Raw genomic sequence first — 19794 nt, 5'->3', positions numbered from 1 at the left:
TCCTCCACCGTCCCGTCGTGCCCCAGGCGCGCGCGCGCATGCGCGGAGCCGCCGTTGCCGGCGGGGGAAGATGGCGGCGGAGCGCTGAGGGACGGGACGGGAGAGGTGGAACCGACCCGACCCGCCAGCCGCGCCAGCGACTCCCATGGCCCGGGGCCGGCCCGGCAGCCGCGTCCCCGCTGCGCCTGCTCGGGCCGCCACAGCGCCCGGGCCCCGCTGAGCGCCCAGGCCTGACTCGCGGGGCCTGACCCATCGCCACCCCGAGGCGTCTGCGCCGGGCCGGGGCCGGGGAACCGGGACAGAGACGGCGGCCGCCCGGGCCCAGGCGCCCCGCCGAGCAGCAGCGGCCGCTCTGGGCCCGGCCCAGCCGCCAGGATGTCCGACAACCAGCCGAACGCCAACAACCACCACCCGGCCAACAACACCGGGGCCGCCGGCGGCAACAACCGGGGCGTCCGCAACCCCAACCTCAACCAGAACCCCCTGATCAACGTGCGCGACCGCCTCTTCCACGCGCTGTTCTTCAAGATGGCAGTGACCTACGCGCGCCTCTTCCCGCCCTCCTTCCGCCGCGTCTTCGAGTTCTTCGTCCTCCTCAAGGTGAGGGGCAGCTCCTCCTGCCAGGCGCAGCCGGGCTGAGGGCAGGGATTTCCTTAGGAACAAAAAGTTGTGGCTCTGCCGGAGGTCACAGCCTGTGTTTGGGCCGCACACACCAAGCTGTCCCCAGAGCTCCCGTGGGCCTCTCCTGTGTGGGAGACACGAGGAGTTCCTGCACTCCGGGGCTCTGGTTCCAGGTCCACAAATCCAAAGGAAATCCCTGAGCCAGCTCACTGGGCAGCCAGGCTGGTGCAGGGCATGTCCTGGGCTCTGGGCTGGAGAGGATTCGGTTTCTGTTTCCAGGAAATCACACTTTGGATGCATTGCACACATGACATACTGGATTGTTGGAGTCTTGTCTTTTCTGGAAGCAGTTAAGGCACAGCCCTGTTCTAACCCTGCTTTTTCAGCAGTGCCAGTGCAGCACAGCTCTGCCCCGGGGTGAACCCTTCTGCCTGCTGGGGCCCCCCAGGGCGGCCTGCCTGTCAGTGTGCAGGGGTGAGCTGCCAGTAGGTTAAATCCTGCTCCATGGCTTCCAGGATGAGAAATGAGAGTAAGAAGGAGAGAGCAGCTTACCGGGCCACCCTCCTGCTCTGGGTTTTTACAATTCAGCGAGAAAACGTTCAGCACAACTTGTCTCATACTGCACAGATACTTTTTCTACCCTCCCAAGAAACGTTATGGATTTTCACATCCCTGTTCTGTGTCCCAGTTGTCCGGCTGGATCCCAGCAGACAGGCTGGGACAGGGGTGGTGCTCAAGGTATGGCTGTTGGGCAGAGCAGCTGGGAGCTGTTCATGCTGCTTCTGCCTCTGATCACTGCCATCCTAGAGAATGAAAAGCATTCCCAGAGCCCTGCAGGGTCAGGGCCCAGCAGCCTCCAGCCTGCTCCCAGCTCCGCTCTGGCTGCTGGGCACAGGGAAGCAGAGCCTGTCCAGAGCTCCTGCAACCAGGGAGGTGGCTCTGATTTACCTTCCCTCACATCCCTCGTGCAGCTGCTCTGTAGAGAGATGTTTACCAGCCTGTTTGTTCATCACAAATAGGTCAGGACAGCTGGGCTGATGAGGAGGGAGCAGCTCGGGGTGGGTGGAAGGGAGGTCTGAGCTCAGCGGTGCCGCTCGCTGTGCCAGCCGTGCTCGGAGCTCTGAACTTTGGATGTCATGCACAGTTACTGTCTGTGCTTTAGGGAGCGGGTTTTATTAGTGCAGTGTGCTTTGCTGTGGTTTATAGCTGTTCCTGGGGTTGAGGCAGGGCAGGAGCCCTTTGGCCACCCTGGGGCAGGGCCTGTTCCTTGCAGCGACAGGTCTGCCGTGGGTTTGGGTCGTCCTGCCCTCAGAGGGGTTGGCTTTGGGAGAGGTTTGCTTTATTCTGCCTTTGGAAGGCTGGGCAGTCTTCTCTGGGCTTCAGCAGGAAACTCTTTGTGCTGAGGAGGGAAGGGTTGGAAGCCATGGATGCATTTCCATTCCTTTCAACGTGTCTTGTAGCCTCGTTCCATGTTAGTGCTGTGTGTGGTTCAGTTTGGGGAAGGTGTTGGTTGCAGGACCTGTGCTTCCAGCAGGGTACCTGAGCTGCACAGGGGTCGAGGGCAGCCCTGGTCTCATGAACAGGAGCTGCCTTTGGTGTGTTCCTTGCTCAAACTGCCAGGGTCTGGCTCCTGCCTTGTTGATGCAGGGAAGCACTGAAGCTCTTGTCCACTTGCCAAATCCACTTGTCCAAGTTTTTCTAGTGTTTTATGGGCAAAGAGGAGCTGGTGGTAACTGGGAAGACTGTACTCAGGCCGAGGGTGGCCAGGCTGACGGTCTGTGCCTTGTCTCCTGCCCTGCAGGCTCTCTTTGTGCTCTTCATCCTGGCCTACATCCACATCGCCTTCTCCCGCTCGCCCATCAACTGCCTGGAGCACGTGCGGGACAAGTGGCCCCGGGACGGGATCCTGCGGGTGGAGATCCAGCGCAACTCCAGCCGGGCCCCCATCTTCCTGCAGTTCTGCGGCGGCGAGAAGTTCCCGGGAGTGGTGGTTGAGTCCACGGCTGAGGAGGAGGAGGAAGAAGAGGAAGAAATGACTGTGGATATGTTTGAAAACAGCTCTATCAAGGTTAGGGATGTGCTCCCTGAGTGGGTCAGAGAGGGAGACCTGGGTGATGGGCTGGGGAGAAATGGTTGGTTGTAAGTGTGTGATCCCTCAGTCTCCTGGAAGTACAGTGGGTTCCTTGGCTGCTCCTGAATTCCCATGTTGGCCTCTGATGGTTTAACACAGGAAGCAAGAAAGTGGCCTGAGAAAGTGGCCTCTCCCACCACAGGGGTGGTGGAGGCCTTTGCAGGGACAGAGGGAGCATGGCAGGTGGGAGGTGAAGAGCCTGCTGATGTGACTTTCCCTGCCCTGGTTTTCCAACAGTTTGAGCTGGATATCGAGCCTAAGGTGTTCCTCAAGCCGTCCCGGGTGAGCAGCACTGAGCTGCCCCACAACGACAGCCAGGAGTTCTCGTTTAGTGACACAGCCACTAAAGGTATGCAGCCTCTGCGGGAGACTGTGTCCGAGTTTGAGATGCTAACCCGAGCAGGTAATCACACCTTCACTGCTACCTGTGCTCCTCCCTCCTCCCCCCGTCATCCTCCCCGCACGTCCCGTCCTGGCTCCTCGGGGCGCCCGCACAGTGACCTTAAATGTCTTCCCAATGTGTTCACCTGGGGTTGGTCCTGTCAGTACTAACAGCAGACCCACAGCGAGCTCTGCCCCGGGGCTGGGGGGTGTCAGGGGAGGCCAGGGGTTGGGGGGAGGCTGGGCCAGAAGCGTTGCCAGACCAAGAGGCTTCAGGTGAAGCACAGGTGAGCGAGGGCTCCTGGTCTGGCAGTGCGTTCCTGCGGTGATTGGTGTCAGGTATCTCAGCCTGAACCCCCTGTGAGCCGCAGGGATCCCCTGGCAGCGACACTCCTGCTCACATGAGCAGGGTTTGGGCTGTGTTCTGGGTCCGGAGCCAGCAGCAGCACTTGGAGCAGCCAATTTGCTCCAATTAATGAATCTCAAAAGCCGCCGGGCGGGTTCCGTGGGTTGCGATACCACCCGGCCTCGTCCCGCCCTGTTCCTGCCTGGCCTGAGCTGCTCAGGCCTCGTAAACTCCAGAGGGGGATTTAGTGCCTTTGTGTTATTTAAAATGGAATTCCAGTGTGGAAAACTTGTGTCTCTAGTGGTTAAGGGAGGAAATCTACTGAGGAATATTTATGTTAAAATAGAGACGTGGAATTGGATTCTTTGCCTTTTTCCACAAAATTTGCAAAAAGTTGCCTCTTTCACTCACACTATTGTCCCTGGAAAGGCTGGAACTCTTTGCTCTGCAGACATACTGGGGTTGTGTCTGTGGAGGAAGGGGAGACCAGACACTGCTCTGTTCCTTGGTCTTGCAGTGGATTTGCTTGATGCTGATCCAGAGCTCATTAGTCCTGAATTAAAGATCATTAAGACCAGAGAGCAGTAAATGTTTTTGGTGCAGGACCTTTATTGCCCAGGTTCTGAGGAGAGTCACGTTGTGCAGAGCTGTGGCACTGGTGGGGTAACTCTTGGTTTGCTGAACGTGTGGCTGGAAATGATCCAGAAAAGGGCAGGGAGAGAATCAGGCTGTTTCCCAGATGAGTTACAAAATTCATCTCTTCAAACTGGTCCCAAATACCTGAGTTTATTGTTTTTTGCCAGATTTCCTGTGCTCTAAGTGAGCAAAATTTGCTGTTTAGTCCAAATGTTTTTGCCATGGAAAAATATTTTATGAGACAAAGGAAGTAATTGTTGATATTTAAACCCTTGACTTCCTTTTGAGCTTAAAACTGTTTATAATGGAAACAAAAGACAAAACCGACAGCCCAGCCTGTGTTTGCTGCCTGAGAAGGGGATCAGGGGCTGCATCTCTGTCAGTGCTGTGTCAGGTGTGTCTCTGTTAAGTTCTCGTCACTTTAATTGTCACTGTGGTGCTGGGAGCTGCCTGACAGCTGCCTCCCCCCTCCTGGAGATACACCCTGACAGTCTGAAAGAGCAGGGATTAAATTGCTTGGCTCCAGCTTAGCAGGAGGTTTTGTCCTTTCAGAGATGATGTAGCAAAAAGCATCTGTTTGGAACCTTTCTTGGAAAAAAAAAAAAAAAAACCAGGGAAACTTCAGGCACCACCGGTTTTTGGGAGAGCTGTAATTGCTGCTGCCTTCTGTTCTGATGTGTAATTGCAGCAGTGACCTCAGTCCCCAGGAAGTGCAGGGCTCTTGCCTGTGGAGCATTTACCCGGTGTTCAGCAGGTGCAAAGTGGATTTTCCTGCTGTTTCCCAAACAACATGGGAAGCAGAAATTGAAAAGAGCAAGAACAAGTGGTTCTGGGCTTGCCAGGCACAGATGTGGGCAGGTTCTGGGCAGAGCTTGGAAGTGCTGCCCTGAAGCTTTCCCAGAAGCCTCACATTAAGGACTAAGGTCAGGGGAATGGGCTGCAATTCCGAAGAGTTTGAACTGATTTATGTTTAAGTGGTTGAGGGAAGCCTGGAGCCCATGTTTGCAGCTGGTTCCCTTTTCAAGAATGTGATGGGAGGGAGGGAACGAACCCGGAGGGGCTGTTTCTTCGTGGTGGTTGTTTGCAGATCCAGGTGCTGAGCCTCCCTGTGTCCCTCCCTGTGTCCCTCCCGTCCCTCTCCAGTGTGGCCGCAGGAGGAGTACATTGTGGAGTACTCGCTGGAATACGGCTTCCTGCGCCTGTCCCAGAGCACACGGCAGCGCCTCAGCATCCCAGTCATGGTGGTGACCCTGGGTGAGTGGGGAGGCAGCCTGGGCAGGGGCAGGGGGGGGCAGGGGTGGGGACCTGCTGTGCAGAGACCTCAACGCCGTCTCTGGGAACTCTTTATGAAGTGCACTCACTTCCCACGCAGGAGAGCTGCTGTGTGCAGCCCGTCTCCCTTTAGTAGGTCACAGCTTTCCAGGAGGAGCACTCTGAAATGGTGGAGCCTGGTTCAGTGAGCCCTGATGTCATGCCCAGCACAGTTGTTTCCCATGGAGAAGGGAAGAGCCCTCTCCCTGACTGAAGGCACTGAAGCTCTGGGCTCAGTGGGAGCAGCAGCAGTGCAGGGTTAGAGCCCAATGGTGAGGGCAGCTGTGCAGGTGTTGGGGACGGTGCTCACAGGTCTGTGTCACACTCTGGGGCACACTGTGTCTCCTGTGCCCCTGGGAGCACCAGCAGATCGTTTCCCTGGAACAGTGCTCTCTTCTCCTGACATTTGCTCTGTTAAAACCTGTCCAAGTCAGGAATATAGTCTCAGACCTTCTCGTGCACTGTTAGTGCCGTGATCAGACTGAACCTTGTTACTTCCTCCCAGTCAAGCTGAAGCACAACTGGACGGGGGTTTAGGTGATTTTCCTGTGCAGTGATGGGCAGATGGGGTGAGCCAAATTCCGTTTGTGTCTGTGCCAGCCCTGACATTCCTGAAGGCCCATTAGCACTTTGACAGCGTGGCTGGATCTGTCAGGGGTGACATCTTCCCTCCCAGACCTGCCCAGTTCGGTTTTACTGCCCCAGGCCCACGTGCTGGCCCAGGCCCAGCTCTGCTGGCACACGTGTCCCTCGGGGTGATGGGACGTGTGCTCACTTTGTGCCTCTGGGGCTGCGGGTGTGAACAGTCTGAGCAGGTTTTTGTGTTCTCCCTAGACCCTACGAGGGATCAGTGCTTTGGGGACAGGTTCAGCCGCCTGCTGCTGGACGAGTTCCTGGGCTATGATGACATCCTGATGTCAAGTGTCAAAGCTTTAGCTGAAAACGAGGAAAACAAAGGTAAGGCCTGGAGGAGTGACAGCGGCTGCGTGGAGCGGTGGGTGTTTGTTCTGTGCGTGCCTGAATATCATCTTCTGACTATTGATTAATCTGTAACGCAGGGAGCAGCTCCCTGTGTTATTGTCAAGGACAAAATGAGAGAGGCAGGAGGGGAGAGGTGTCTGGAAACCTGATTTCCTCCCTCCTCACTGCCCTGCATGACAATGAGTGCTGCCCTGAGGATTTGCTCCAAATCCTGTTTCTTTAGCAGGCAGTGATGGTTGGTCCTTAGCCTGTGTGTTGATCATACTGAGCCGGTGTTTGTGCTTTTTCTCCAGGTTTCCTTCGCAATGTGGTGTCTGGGGAGCACTATCGCTTCGTCAGCATGTGGATGGCCAGGACGTCCTACCTGGCAGCCTTTGTCATCATGGTCATCTTTGTAAGTCGGCGGGAGCTGGGCAGTGCCTGGACTCAGCCAGGGCTGGGCAGCATGTGGGTGGTGTAACAGCACAGGCCTGAGCTCTCATCCTCTTTTAAAGTCTGGTTGGTGGAGGATGAAGCCCTACCCTGGGACTTTTGTTCTAAGTGTCCTGCACGACGTTTGTCCTCTGAGACTTTTAAGAACAGACTGATTTGCCAGGAGCGATCAAGATAAACCAAGAGATGATGTGTGAGATGAGGCCATCTCAAGATACACATCAGACAAGATCCTGAACGATAACTATGCTGTGTTTGTAGTCTTGGGTGCCTGTGGGACTCTCCCCTTGTGTCTGGCTGTCCCAGCCACTGAGGCAGCTCTGTGCACAGTCACACTGTGGGCAGTGAGGAGGAACCAAGTGCAGAGAGGTGCTGGGAGCTGCGGCAGGAGCGGGATGGAGGACGGGAGATTCCCTGCTCCCAGCTCTGTGGGTTGGCTTGGCCCCCGCTCAAATATTCAGGATCGGTCCCTTTACAAACAAATCCCTTACTGTCTGTTCCCCTGCAGCAGCACAGAGATTAATTGCCGTTTGTAGAGCCCTAATTACTCTTTGGCAAATTGCTCTGCACAGCTCCAGCTAACGAATGTGGGATGTGCAAGCCCAGGCTCGCCCGGGCCTCTGCCGCAGTGCGATTCCGAGTGACTCCCCACACCCGTGGGGCTCTAACCTGCCTCCCCTTCTCTCTCCTGTTTCAGACTCTGTCTGTCTCGATGCTGTTGCGCTACTCACACCATCAGATCTTTGTCTTCATTGGTAAGGACTGGCTGAGGGGTTTGGGTTGTGCTGGGCACTGTACCTGCTCCAGCACAGTGTGTCGTAGAGTCACAGCAGGTTTGGGTTGGAAGGACCTTGAGGATCGTCTTGTTCCAACCTTGATTTTTGTTGTTTAGAAGGGTCCTACTTTTATCTGCACAGGGAATCCATCCCCCTGTACCCTGTCACCGCGCTCGCCAGAGCTATTCTGTCTCCTGACAAGTGCTGGGCACAGAGGATTTGGGATGATGGACTTGGCTGCACTGAGTGGGCAGTACCATGGGGTGGAGAGTTCCTTGGCCCCACATCCTCTCTGTGCCACACTGTGTTTTCCCTCTTGCAGTTGACCTGTTACAGATGCTGGAGATGAACATGACCATTGCGTTCCCTGCGGCTCCGCTCCTCACTGTCATCCTGGCTCTGGTTGGTAAGGACTTGCCTCACTGCTTGTATCTGCAGCACATCCCTCTGGGATCTGTGGGAAGTCTGATTCCCTGTTCCGAGCTGGCCGCGGCAGGTGGTTAGTGCGGCTGCTCATCACAAGGCAGAAGGCTTTGCAATTTGATGGCACAGTGAGCTCCATTGTCCTTCTGGGTCCCCTGGAAAAGCAGCAGTTCATTGGGAAATCCCAGAATCCGAAGCTTTGTCTGTCCCTGGAGCTCGTTGCAGACTTACGTTCTGTAGCCAGATTGCATTTGCACAGTTTGAATTTAAAAAGCAACAAACCCCCTGAAATGTGTGCTGGGGGAGGCAGCTGGTCCCTGCCATCAGCGCTGGAACAGTTACCTGCCCTGGGCAGGTGCAGTCACAGCCTGGCCCTGGGGTGGCAGAGGGCCCCTTCCCGTGCCCTGCCTGTGCTGATGTCCCCTCTGTCCGCAGGCATGGAGGCCATAATGTCCGAGTTCTTCAATGACACCACGACCGCGTTCTACATCATCCTCATCGTGTGGCTGGCGGACCAGTACGACGCAATCTGCTGCCACACCAACACCAGCAAGAGACACTGGCTCAGGTAAGGTCTCTCATTCCCTCTCCCTGTCCTTCTTCAGCTGCTCCAGGGCCTTCCCAGCCCCTCCAGGCATGACAGCCTCCACTCCTGAGGGTGTCTGTGTGGCTCCTTGGGAGCTGCTCCACATGGCACAGGGTCCAAAGTGCGATTGCTCCGCTTTGGATTTGTGCCTGGATCTCAGAATCACCTCGACCTTTTCCTGCCCCTTGTTTTGCCCCATTCATAGCCAGGCAACTCTGATTACCTATTAACGAGTCTGCACTGCCCCAGACCAAGTGCCCGGGCTCAGGCTGGGCTTGGGAGTAGAACAGAGCTCATATTTTTCCTGATTTTCCTTGCCTTCCTGTCTAGGTTTTTCTATCTGTACCACTTTGCCTTCTACGCCTACCACTACCGCTTCAACGGGCAGTACAGCAGCCTGGCACTGGTCACCTCCTGGCTCTTCATCCAGGTGAGTCCCTGCACAGCTGCTGCACCTGGGGGGGTTTTGCCAGACTTCTTCTCAAGCTGGGTCGGAGTAGGAATCCTTTTTTCTGTAAGAGATGGAACTAAGCCTGGTTTGGAAATGGAACAGCAGAAGGCAGCTGTGGAACAGGGGAACCTTTGAATCACTGTCTGCAGTCCAGTCACGGGCATGACAATAACCCGATGCCACACAGGTTCTGGGAAGGCTTTCTGTCCTCTCCTTCTGCAATAAATCCTGATGAGGGTCTGTCTTGCAGAGGAACAGCTCAGGTCCATGCAGCGAGGATGCTGGCAGGACCAGCTCCGAGGTGATATCTCCAATATCCTGGATCAGTTAAACCTGTTGAGTGTCTCTGGCTGTTGACCTGCTGCAGGGTGGGGGCAGGGAGTGGAGCACTGCCCAGAGGAATGCCATTATCCTTCTTTTCCCAGCCCTTAAAAGGGAAGAGGGGTTGTACTCTGTTGCCTGTCTTCAGAGAGAAACTATAAAGCAGCTTGCAGCAGTCAAAAGTCCAAACTTTGTGCTAACCTGCTGGCTGTCAGAGCAGCTGGATTCTCCAGGAGAAGTGCAGTTTTCTTGGGATGTGGTAGCTTGTGGCCCAGGCCCAGGGGTGACTCCTTTCCCTCTCTTCCTCCAGCACTCAATGATTTACTTCTTCCACCACTACGAGCTGCCAGCCATCCTGCAGCAGATCCGGATCCAGGAGATGCTGCTGCAGAACCAGCAGGTCGGGCAGGGCACCCAGACCACGCTGCAGGACAACCTCAACAACAACACCACGGCCGCCCCCGTCGAGGCGGGGGGTCGCCGAGCCCCCCTGGCCACCGGGCCCCCCGGGGAGGGCAGCGGCCCGGCCGCCCTGACCCCCGGCGAGGCCTCGAGCGTCATCGCCGCCGCCGCCTCCGTGGGCAGCGACCTGAACTGGGTGGCCGAGACGGCCGCTATCGTGACAGAGGCCTCGTTCCTGTCCGACCTGAGCACGACCCTCCTGGAGCCCACCGTGGTGCACGAAGCCGTGGCCAACGGGACCCCTCAGGAGGCGGCCACGGCCTCTGGTTTGGTCGCCCGCATCAGGGTCAGCAGTGACCGCCCGGAGACGGCCGTGGGCTCCATCACCATCGAGGTCACCTCGACGTCCGTGGTGGCCGCAGCAGATGCTCCCCCTGCTGCGGGGGCTGCGCCCCTCGTCCCGCTGCAGGAAGGGGGGGCCCCTCTCCTCAGCCCCTCCCTTCCCAAGCAGACTGAGGCTCTCGAGGGCTCAGACAGCCGAGCAAAACCCGGTGGCAAGAACTGTGTGGGCAGCAGCAGCAGCAGCGTGGCAGAGCCCCCTCCAGCCTCAGGGGGGGACAATGACCAGGACAGAGGTTTGGAGGACCGGGGGGAGAGCAGCCCCTGCCCAGCACCAGCGGAGAGAATGCCCAGCTCAGAGCCAGGCTCCAGGAACCTGTCCTGAGCCCCGTTGGGTCGCTCTGGACTGCCGGGAAGGCATTTGGATTTCGTTTGTTACTATTTCTCACTTCACCATCATCCTTAACCCATGGATCCCTCTGAGCGGAGCCGGAGCAGCAGGAGCAGAGCAGGGCTGTGGTGACCTCCCTTCCCTGGGAGAGGCACAAGGGGCTGTGGGGAGGTTGGGGGGTTTGGTCCCCTGGCCCACACAGCTCCAGGGCTCCTCCGAGGCCACATGTGAGCCTGCTCCTGCCCCATGTCAGCTTGTGCCCCAGCTTTTCCTTGCCCCCCAACCTGGGCTTCACCCCCGCAGCCGTGTTTGCAGTCCAGGTGTGGATCCCAGCTCTCAGGTGGGAGCTGACCTGGGACAGGCCACAGCACGTGGCAGCTCTGTGGTGAGAGTAGGAGCTGACAGAGCAGGCAGAGCGTGTCCAGCCCCCATGGGAGAGCCACAGAGAGGAGAGTCCTGGTCACCTTTCCTGCTCCTGAGGGGAGGAGCAGCTGAGACCTTCTGTGGGTGTGAGTTCTGCACACGGCTGGGCAACAACCAAAGCAGAAGCTGCAATTCAGTTCCTTTTTTTCTGCCCTTGAATTTCCCTCAGTGGGTGGGGTGGGGTGTGGAAGGTGCCGTGTCCAGGGGGGAGCTGCCATCTCAGGAGCCATGAGTGATGCCTGGAGGGAGCTGTGCTGCAGTGTGGGTGTCTGTGGAGAGGTGTGGGGCAAGAGCAGCAGCTCTGTCCTGCACAGCTCTGTCCTGCACAGCTCTGTCCTGCACAGCTCTGCTCTGGGTGAGGCAGCTGCTTTCCAGTGCCTTGTCCCTCCCGTGGACCACATCTGCATTTAGGATCAGCCCCATCCCAGACGAGAGAGCAGCTTCTCACCCCTGGACTCTTGCATGAGCTGGTTTAGCAAAGAACCAAAACACTAAAGCCAAGACATTTCAGCTGATTTTCCCCTGTTTCCCTGCAGTGGAGGTGAGGCTGGTGGGTCCCAACCCCTGTGCCATGGAGCTGAGCTGGGGGGCTGCATCAAGACCTCTGTGGAGGGGTCGGACCCAGCAGGATGTGCTGGAAGGAGGGTTTGTGCACGGGGTGGAGCAGGGCGAGGCAGGATGAAGCTCTGGGAGAACCATGGTGGGACAGGGCAGGGGCAGGTGACACGTGGGCACTTGTCTCTTGGGGACAGCTGGGTCCCTGTACAGGTGTCCCCAAATTCAGGGCTGTCTCCCTATGGCAAAGCAGCATCTTCTGTCTCCCTCGGAGGGCTCGGTGCGTTTCAATGTTTCCTTGTCAGCGCGGGGGGCTCAGAGCTCCCTGTTCACCCCTCTGCTTTTCCCACCTGGGTGCCCCCACTTTGTTTTTCCCTTTTGCCTGGAGCAGCCCTGGTGCTGCACCGGAGCTGGGGGGACCCTGCTGTGACCAGCAGGTCCAATCCTGCTGCTGCCAGCACTGCTGGGAAGGGGCCTCGTGGCCAACTGAGCCCAGCCTCTGGAGTGCCAGGAATGACTGTAGGCTTTTCAGAGGAGTGGGTGGGTGGGAGGGGAAGGGGGGACACCAAACCAAATGATTTGATGAATGAAAAGTAGAGTTCATTCTATTTAATTAATGTACAAAATGTGTTTGTATATAATAATAAATATTATCTCTAACAGCTCCTGCAGCTCTGCCCCACGTCCTGTCCCGTGTCCTGGGCTCCCGACGGAACGTGATGTGTGGGGGTCCTGGGGGAGGGGGTGAATGCTGGATCCTGGGGGTGTCACGTCCATGTCCCCTGGCAGGGCGGAGGGGCGGTGGCAGTGCTGGGGGCCGAACAGCAGCCCCGTCCCCGCCGTGCTCAGCAGTGCTGGGGAAGGGCTGCGGGGCTCTGAGTCCTTCCACGGCCACCCACAGGGATGGGGAGTTATTCCATGTCCTCGGGAGGGAGGGGAGCACCGGGGCACAGTCTGTCCCGCTCCCTGTGTGGCACCTCCATCCCTCTGCCCGAGGGAGACTCCGGCTCTGCTTTGCGGTGGCTCTGGGATCAGCCCGGCTTTGCTGCCCTGGAGCTTTCTCTCCAGAGGGAGGTTTCACTCCCGGCCTGTCCTGCTGCCCCCTCTCTGTGGGACCTTCCTGTTCCTCCTCCTAATCGCTGCCGTCCTGCGGTGGGGCTGAGCTGGGCCTGCAGAGGAGGGAGGGGAAAGGGAAGGGTTACTCTCGGGCCAGGCTTGGCTGCATTCAGGATGCAGCTGGAAGAGGAAAAGCAGACATTACCGTCGGTCATCTTTATTTACATGGTGTAAAAGCAGAGTGGGGCTGTGGGGCTGAGCTTTGTCTGGGTGCTGCAGGGGCCTCTCGCCCCATCTCAAGTCCCCTAAAAAGAACTCCCTGCCCTTCAAACCCCCACTGCCAGCAGGAAGCAGGAAAGGAAGAGATGAAGGGCCCCAGAGGTTGGGCAGCCCCAGGACATCCTCCCTCCCTTTTTCCTTCCATCCCTCCCCTCCACTCCTGCTCCAAGCTGGAGGAGTGGGTGCCCTGCCCTGCCCCGCCCTGGGATGCTTTGGGGGGTCCCTGCCCCCGCCTCACCTCTCCTCCCGGGGCTCCTCGGGGGCCAGCAGGGTGGGCAGTGCCCGGCCACCCTTGGCTGTGCCCAGCACGGCCACCAGCTCGCTCTTCCTCAGCAGGGCCGCGCACAGCTGCTCCCGCATCTCCTGGATCTTCTCCTCCAGCTCCCGGAGCTCGCTCTCGCTGGCTGCCCTGTCCGGGGGCTGCGGTGCCTGCCCGTTCCCGGGGTGCCGTGGGGACCCCTCGCCCTCGGGGGGGGCTTTGTCCAGCTGGAATCGCACCCGCCGGGCCTCCTTCCGCAGGGCACTCCAGGGCTGTGCTGCTGCCGGTGCCGGCCTGGGCTGGGGCTCACCCCTGTGTGGGGAGGCAGAGAGGGCTGAGCTGAGATCTGGTCCCTCTGTGGCCCCCCGGGATGGTGGGTGTCCATAGGGAGGAGGAGAAGAGTGGGCAGGCTCTCAGCCCTGGCTGTACCTCTGCTCCAAATTCAGCTGCTGGCTCTTCCGCTCCTCCGTGCCCATGTTCAGAGCCCGATGGATTTTCTGTGGGGAGCAAGGGAAGCGTGAGATGTGGGGTGATGGTTTTGGGATTAACTGAGGGTGATGGTCCAGGGGTTATCTGGGAGTTGATGGTCTGGGGCTGGAGGAGGGCAGAGGTGTGTAAGCTAAGAGGGAGCAGCGACATGGGGCCAGGGGTCTTTGGGGCGCCGGGTGAGCCCCTTCCCGCTGGCCCCACCTGGCTCGTGTGCAGCCAGTAGTTGAATTTCTTCTTGCGCCGGATGCGGGGCAGGACCAGGCGGTAGAAGACGTGCTCGCCCAGCGAGGTGAGCAGGGAGCCACTGAGCCCGATGCACAGCAGCACGAACAGCCCCGAGAAGTGGTAGATGCCCATCTGCAGGGTCTGCAGGGAGCAGGGGGTGTGGGCTGGGCTGGGGGGGTGTCAGACCCCAGAGCCCCCCCCGCCAAGGGCTGGCCGCCAAACCTCGGTGACGGCGAAGACGCGCTTCCCACAGGGCACCATCTTGTACCACTTGTCGTGCAGGAGGTCGATGAACCCCGAGGACTTGTAGCGGCTGATGAACTCGGAGACGTTGGAGGTCAGCGGCGAGTTCTGGGGGAGGCCGATGCCGTAGCCTGGCCCCAGTGAGGGGGGAGAGAGTGGCAGTGCTGGGACAGGGGGTGCAGCCCCCAGTGCCCTCCACGGAGGGGGCACCTCCCTACCCTGCCCAGTCATGGCAAGGCGTGACCACAGCCAGAGCACACGTGTGTACACACATGCACACACATGCACACACACAGGACCCCTCCCCACCACAGCCCCCCCAAACCTTCGATGGCAAAGGGTTTGCCCACGGTGAGCAGTTTGCAGTCGGAGTCGATGGAGACCTCGTAGTCCAGCAGGGATTTGTCCATGATGAAGGCGTTGAGTTTTGGGGGCTCTGTCCTGCACCAACATGGAGGGAAGCTCAGGGAGGGGCTGCTCCCCCTTTCTCAGCATCCCCCCAACCTGACACCCCTCCCAGGGGTGGGAGTGCTCGTGTGTGTGTGTGGGGGTGTGTGCACAGGCTGCAGGGAGGGCGCAAAAGCTGCCCTGGGAGGAGTAAAAGGTGGGAGGGAGCCCCCCATGCCCTTCCTGCTCCTCACTTGAGCATGGTGACACCGTCGGGGGTGGTGGGGACGTTGTAGCGCCGCATGTACTCGTGCATCTCAGGGAAGCTCTTCTTGATGTACTCCTCGGCACTGCTCTCCCACACCGTGCCGAAGCGGAAGCCCTGCGAGGGGTGATGCAGCTGGAAGGAGGCACCAGAGCATCAGCACCCCTGGCCCGGGGATGTGTCCCCAGCCCTGAGCCCCAGGTAGGGGGCTCTGGGCAGCCTGTGGAGGTACAGCAGCTTTTTGGGGGTGTCTGGCAAAGAGCACCCCCCCAGAGACAGCCTCAGGACAAACCCAGCCTAGTCCCCCTTGCCCTGGAGCTGAGACCAGGATTAAACATCAGGGTAGGGGGGGCCACAAAGCTTTCTGGGGGTCACAATGACACCCCCCCATCAGGCTTGGAAGGGGCCACACTGCAGGACTGAGGCTAGAGAGAACTTTCACATTCGTTCCAGCAGGGAAGGTGCAGAAGGAAGGACAGGATTTTCCTCCCTACCTTCCCTGGACCTCAGCCCTGTCTCAGCCCATCTGAAGCAGCCGGACACTCACCCACCTTTGGGTCGTGGATGCCCGAGAGCTCCTCGAAGGTCTTGTCCCCCACCATGACGGCCGCCAGGTTGGCCGTGTAGCTGGAGAGCACCAGGAGGCAGAAGATGGCCCAGAGGTTCATGAGGAAGCGGCCGGTGCAGCACTTGGGTGTCTTGCTGGAGACAGTGCGCCCAAAGAGGATGGCGTAGCACAGGTTGAGGGCTGAGGAGTAGGAGAAGATCTTCATGCGATTGCGGCCGTGGGGGGTCATGCCATAGGGGCTCTTCCACTCGTAGAGGGTGAGGAAAAGTGCCGTCATGTGCAGTGCCACGAAGACGCCCACCCACATGGTCCAGTGCAGGGGCCACATGAAGGCTCCGATGGGCGACGCCGTGTCCTTGGTCCTCACCAGGATGCCCAGGCTGGTGGAAAAGAAGGGGCTGGTGAAGTCGATGACTTTGCTCCGCGCCGAGTTGATGCTGAAGGAGGTGACGGCCATGTGGGCTGTGCCACTGAGCAGGTCCCCCACCAGTCCCGTCCAGCGCCCGTTCTTCCAGGCCCCGTATTTCCCATCGCCCACGATGTAGAGCTCGAAGTCAAAGGCCATGTCCTCGGCCAGCTTCTCCAGCAGGTCGATGCAGTACCCGTAGCAGCACTTCTTGTACGCCCGCGGCACCGAGCCATTGCCGGCGCCGAGCTCCTCGAAGAGGGTGTCCAGCACGGCCGAGTCGTTGGTGCCGGGGTCCAGGCAGAGCTGCCCGGCCGGGCAGTTCCCTTCCTCATCCACCTCCCTGGTGAAGACGAAGGGGTGCTCCACCAGCGTCACCACGCGCAGCCGCGCGCGGGCCCCCCCGGCTGCTTCGCTGGGGCTCTTGTGCTGCCGCTGGCTCTGCCACATGCCCTCCTCCAGCTCCAGCTTGCCATGGCTCCAGGTGCCCACCGTCACCCAGGTGGGGTCCCCCCGAGAGTCCCGACGCAGGCTCCAGACATGGAACTGCTGCTCCGGCCGCACCAGCGCCGCCTTCTCCACACGCACCAGCCCCGTCTGACCACGGAAGGACGTGTTGGCCAGGAACCTGCCAAGGGGAGGGTGTCACAGCTCCAGCATCCCAGGTCTGGATCCAGCTGGGATCCAGTTCCATCCCAGTTCCAGCTGGGACTAAGGAACAGGGACGGGGACTGGGAGCAGGATGTGCCCAACTCGGACAGGGACAAGGTCAGGGAGGAACAGCAGGATCCGGCCCCGCTGTGCTGCCCCGCAGCTCGCTGTGCTGCCAGGGCCAAGTGTTATTAATATTTATAGAGCCACGGTGCTCGGGCAGCATTAGGGAGATCTGAAGTGACACGTCCCCCCCTGTGCAACACAAACTGTGTCCCGGGGTGGGCTGAGCCCCACGGCGGCCGCTGCACACGCTGGGGACAGCACCGGGCAGTGCCCTGCACTGAGCACAGTGGTCACCCAGCTCCGCCCTCACCCCCTCCCAGGGGTGGGGCACAGCCCCCCCCATGCACCCCAATACCAAAAAGCCGGGACAGGGGGAAGGAGGCACCCCCAGTAGCCCCCTTACCTGGCAAGGAACAGCCCCGGGGACTCGCCACCCGCCCGGTGCCTCTCGCTGCAGTTGCTCGTGGTCTGCAGCAGGGCGGGGTCGGGGTGGCCGCGGGCGGCGCGGGCGATGGCCCGGGACACCAATCCCACCGCGTCCTGAACAAAGAGCTCCAGCGGCGGCCGGTTGACCTCACCGAAGGCCAGCAGCCCCGGGGGCAGCCCCTCGGTCTGCAGCTCGTTGGCGCCGAGCGGGGAGCCCAGCATCCAGTGGAATTCCTGTGGTGGCAGCCCCGACTCCTCGGCTGCCTGGAAGACGAGCCGAGCACGGGGCAAGTCGCAGCCCAGCACCAGCACCGGGCTGGAGAGGGTCCTGACATGCTCCCTGTGCTGCTGCAGGTAGCGGGTGGCCCTGGGCTCATCCAGGTAGCCCAGGTCCAGGACGGTGCGCAGGAAGAGCTGGGAGCGTTGGGCCCAGAGGTTGAGGAAGCCGGCGACGTCCCAGGGGTGGCAGAGCACCAGGCTGGTCTCCTGCCAGTTACTGGCCTGCAGGATGCTCACCAGCACGTCCACCAGAGTCTCCAGTGAGCTCTGCCGGTCCATGTGGAAGTGGAAGGGGCTCTGCCGACACACAGGGGTCGTGGCCATGCCCCTGCTCACGGGAAGCACCCAGAGGCAGCACCAGGCATGGACCCTCCTACCCCGAGGTCACCCTGTGCTCCCTGCCCACCCCCTGCCCACTCCTGGTCTGGAATCCAGTGCCAGAACACGTCCCAGAGTCCTTCTGGAGCCAAACCGGGGTTGAGACTGGGGCTGAGGGGCTTCCAGAGGAACCAGGGAATTTGCCTTGGAGTGGGAGCTGGAATTGGGGCTGGGATAGAGCCTGACAGAGGGACAGGAAGGAGCTGAGATGGGAGCTGGGATAGAGCCAGGATAGGGCTGGAATGGGGGCCAGGAGGGGGCTGGGATAGAGCAGCGATAGGAGCCAGATAGAGCCAGGATGGGGCCCGGGATGAAGCTGGAATAGAGCCAGGTGGGAGGTGGGAATGGGGGTGGGATGGGGCCGGTGGGGCCCGGGATGAAGCTGGAATAGAGCCAGGTGGGAGGTGGGAATGGGGGTGGGATGGGGCCGGGGTGGGAGACAAGATGGAGGGAGAACAGAGCCGGGAGGGAGCCCGGAGGGAGCCCGGAGGGAGTCGGGATCCAGAAGGGATAAGGGGCTGGGATAGATTCGGAACTGGAGCTGGGATCGGCGCCGGGATCAGGACCGAGATCGGAGGCAGGACTGAGCCGGGAGGAGGACCCGCGCGATAGAGCCGGTATGGAGCCGAGACGGGGACCAGGACGGGAGCACGGACGGAGCCGGGATGGGCACAAGGACGGAGCCGACGAGCAGGGACGGGAGCGGGGACCGGGAGCTGCGTCCCGGCGGCCGCGGCGCGCCCGGCCGGTGCCGGTGCCGGTGCCGGTGAGGGGCGGGCGCTGCGGGTCTCACCTGCGCTCGGAAGGGCAGCGGCCCGCGGGTGTCCAGGATGCTGACGAAGGGGACCTGGAGGGCGGCGGCGAGGAAGTCGAGCTGGAGCAGCTCCCGGCGGGAGCGGGGCAGCGCCAGGACGGCGGCCACGCCGCGTCCCGCCAGAGCCCCGCACAGCCACCGCGCCAGCGAGCCGGGGTCCCTCGCTGCCGGGCCGCCCCCCACCACCTCCAGGCTGAGGTTGTGGGGCAGCGCCGCCCCGCCGGGGTCCCCCCCGGGGCCGGTACCGGCGGCCCGGGCCAGCGCGGCGCGGAGCCGGGCGCGGGCGGGCGCGGGCGGCAGCAGCGCCCCGAGGCGCACGGCGGGACCGGGGCTCGGGCCGGGGCCGGGCCCCGGGGGGGTCGGGACGCGGCAGGGATGCGGGTGTCCCCCCGCCGCCCCCAGCGCCGCCGCCAGCAGCCAGAGCGCCCGCAGCCCCTCCATGAGCCCCGCGCCGGCCCCGCACCGGCCCCGCACCGGCCCCGCCGCTTTGTGCTCCGCCGGGGGCGGCTCCGGGGCGGACCCCGGCTGCGGGCAGGGACCGGTCGGGTCCCGCCGGGCCCCCGCTGGGCAGCGCCGAGCCCCCGGTGCGCGGTGGGTCACTCCGGACCCGGCCCACGCAGCGCCGGATCCGCCCGCAGCCGCCCCGTCCACGCCCACGCGCGACGCGGGTCCCCCTCGCCGCACCCCGCAGAAAAGGGGGCCCCCGCCCGCGCGGTGCTGCCGTCCGAGGGCTGTGACCGTGGGGTCCCCTGGCACAGGGACCCCCGCTGTTCTCTGGGTGGTCCCGGCCGCCTTTAGACTACCTGGACCTTCCTCCTCCTCTTCCTCCTCCCTCTCCGGCCCGGGAAAAGCCCCTCGGGGCGGTCCCTTAGCCGGGGTAGGAGCCGTAAATTGTCTTCCCCGTCCCGGTAACCTCCCCCTCTTCCCCCCCATCCCTCTATCCGTCCACAATCTGAGACAGAGCCTCAAAATCCGGGGGTCTCAAGGCCGGGGGGTTCCAGGGCCGAGGGATTCATCCTGCTGTGTGGGGAAGGGGCGAAGGGAAGCAGAGGCACAGCCTTCTCCCGCTGAGCGGGGAGACGTGGAGTCACCCTCCTCATCCTCACCAGGGAAACTGGGCCCTGCCTGGCCCGGAGGTCCCCACCACCGGCAGCACAAACAGCAGCGACTGGGGCCGGAGCTGCACGAAATTAATAAGGAAAAGTGAAGGATGGAGCCAAAAACCATCTGGCAAAAAGTATTGATCCACAGACAAATGTAATGAGTCACAGCCTAATGAATTCCTCTGCGGAGCTGGACCCAAGGGGGAGGGCAGAGTGAATCCTGCCAGGGCACAGAGGGTCAGGGAGTGCTGATCTCCCCCGGAGTGGGATCCTGACAAAGGAGCCCCCAGCACCTCTTTCCCACAGGGTAAGTGTGGCACAGCACCCACTGTCCAGGCAGGAGCTGGGGAGGGGGAACAACATGATCTTGGTATGAAATAGCCCCCCAGATGCT

The 19794-nt window shown here is 60.8% G+C and overlaps 3 protein-coding genes across 4 annotated transcripts in view; 1 reads left to right on the top strand and 2 right to left on the bottom strand.

Moving 5' to 3' along the window:
• The first annotated feature begins 328 nt into the window (after positions 1-328).
• On the top strand, positions 329-12171 carry TMEM259 (transmembrane protein 259). 2 transcript variants are annotated; one of them, XM_017834360.1, is made up of 11 exons: positions 329-600; positions 2423-2689; positions 2990-3101; positions 5259-5369; positions 6261-6383; positions 6701-6801; positions 7537-7594; positions 7938-8021; positions 8474-8606; positions 8955-9054; positions 9707-12171. In XM_017834360.1, the coding sequence occupies exons 1-11, from the start codon at positions 376-378 to the stop codon at positions 10520-10522; spliced, it is 2130 nt and encodes a 709-aa protein (XP_017689849.1). In that variant the 5' UTR covers positions 329-375; the 3' UTR covers positions 10523-12171. The 2 variants fall into 2 exon arrangements, with proteins under 2 accessions (XP_017689849.1, XP_017689848.1); XM_017834359.1 differs by having other exon boundaries at positions 376-600; positions 2990-3155.
• A 467-nt stretch (positions 12172-12638) lies between these two features.
• GRIN3B (glutamate ionotropic receptor NMDA type subunit 3B) lies at positions 12639-19230 on the bottom strand. Its single transcript, XM_017834328.1, is given in 12 exon segments — positions 12639-12675; positions 13080-13412; positions 13530-13597; positions 13791-13955; positions 14037-14188; positions 14383-14498; positions 14699-14844; positions 15261-16311; positions 16804-17402; positions 18277-18546; positions 18548-19014; positions 19101-19230. Coding segments are annotated over 12 exon segments (3534 nt in total).
• ARID3A (AT-rich interaction domain 3A) overlaps positions 13553-19794 on the bottom strand; it is a 33398-nt gene continuing 27156 nt past the window's right edge. Inside the window, exon 9 of the transcript XR_001877893.1 lies at positions 13553-13564. The gene's annotated coding sequence lies outside the window, so the exon portion shown is untranslated. The remainder of the gene's footprint in view (positions 13565-19794) is intronic.

The sequence above is a fragment of the Lepidothrix coronata genome, unplaced genomic scaffold, assembly GCF_001604755.1.
Source record: "Lepidothrix coronata isolate B3197 unplaced genomic scaffold, Lepidothrix_coronata-1.0 Scaffold233, whole genome shotgun sequence".
Taxonomy (NCBI): Eukaryota; Metazoa; Chordata; class Aves; order Passeriformes; family Pipridae; genus Lepidothrix; species Lepidothrix coronata.
This window is presented reverse-complemented; position numbering and strand designations above follow the sequence as displayed.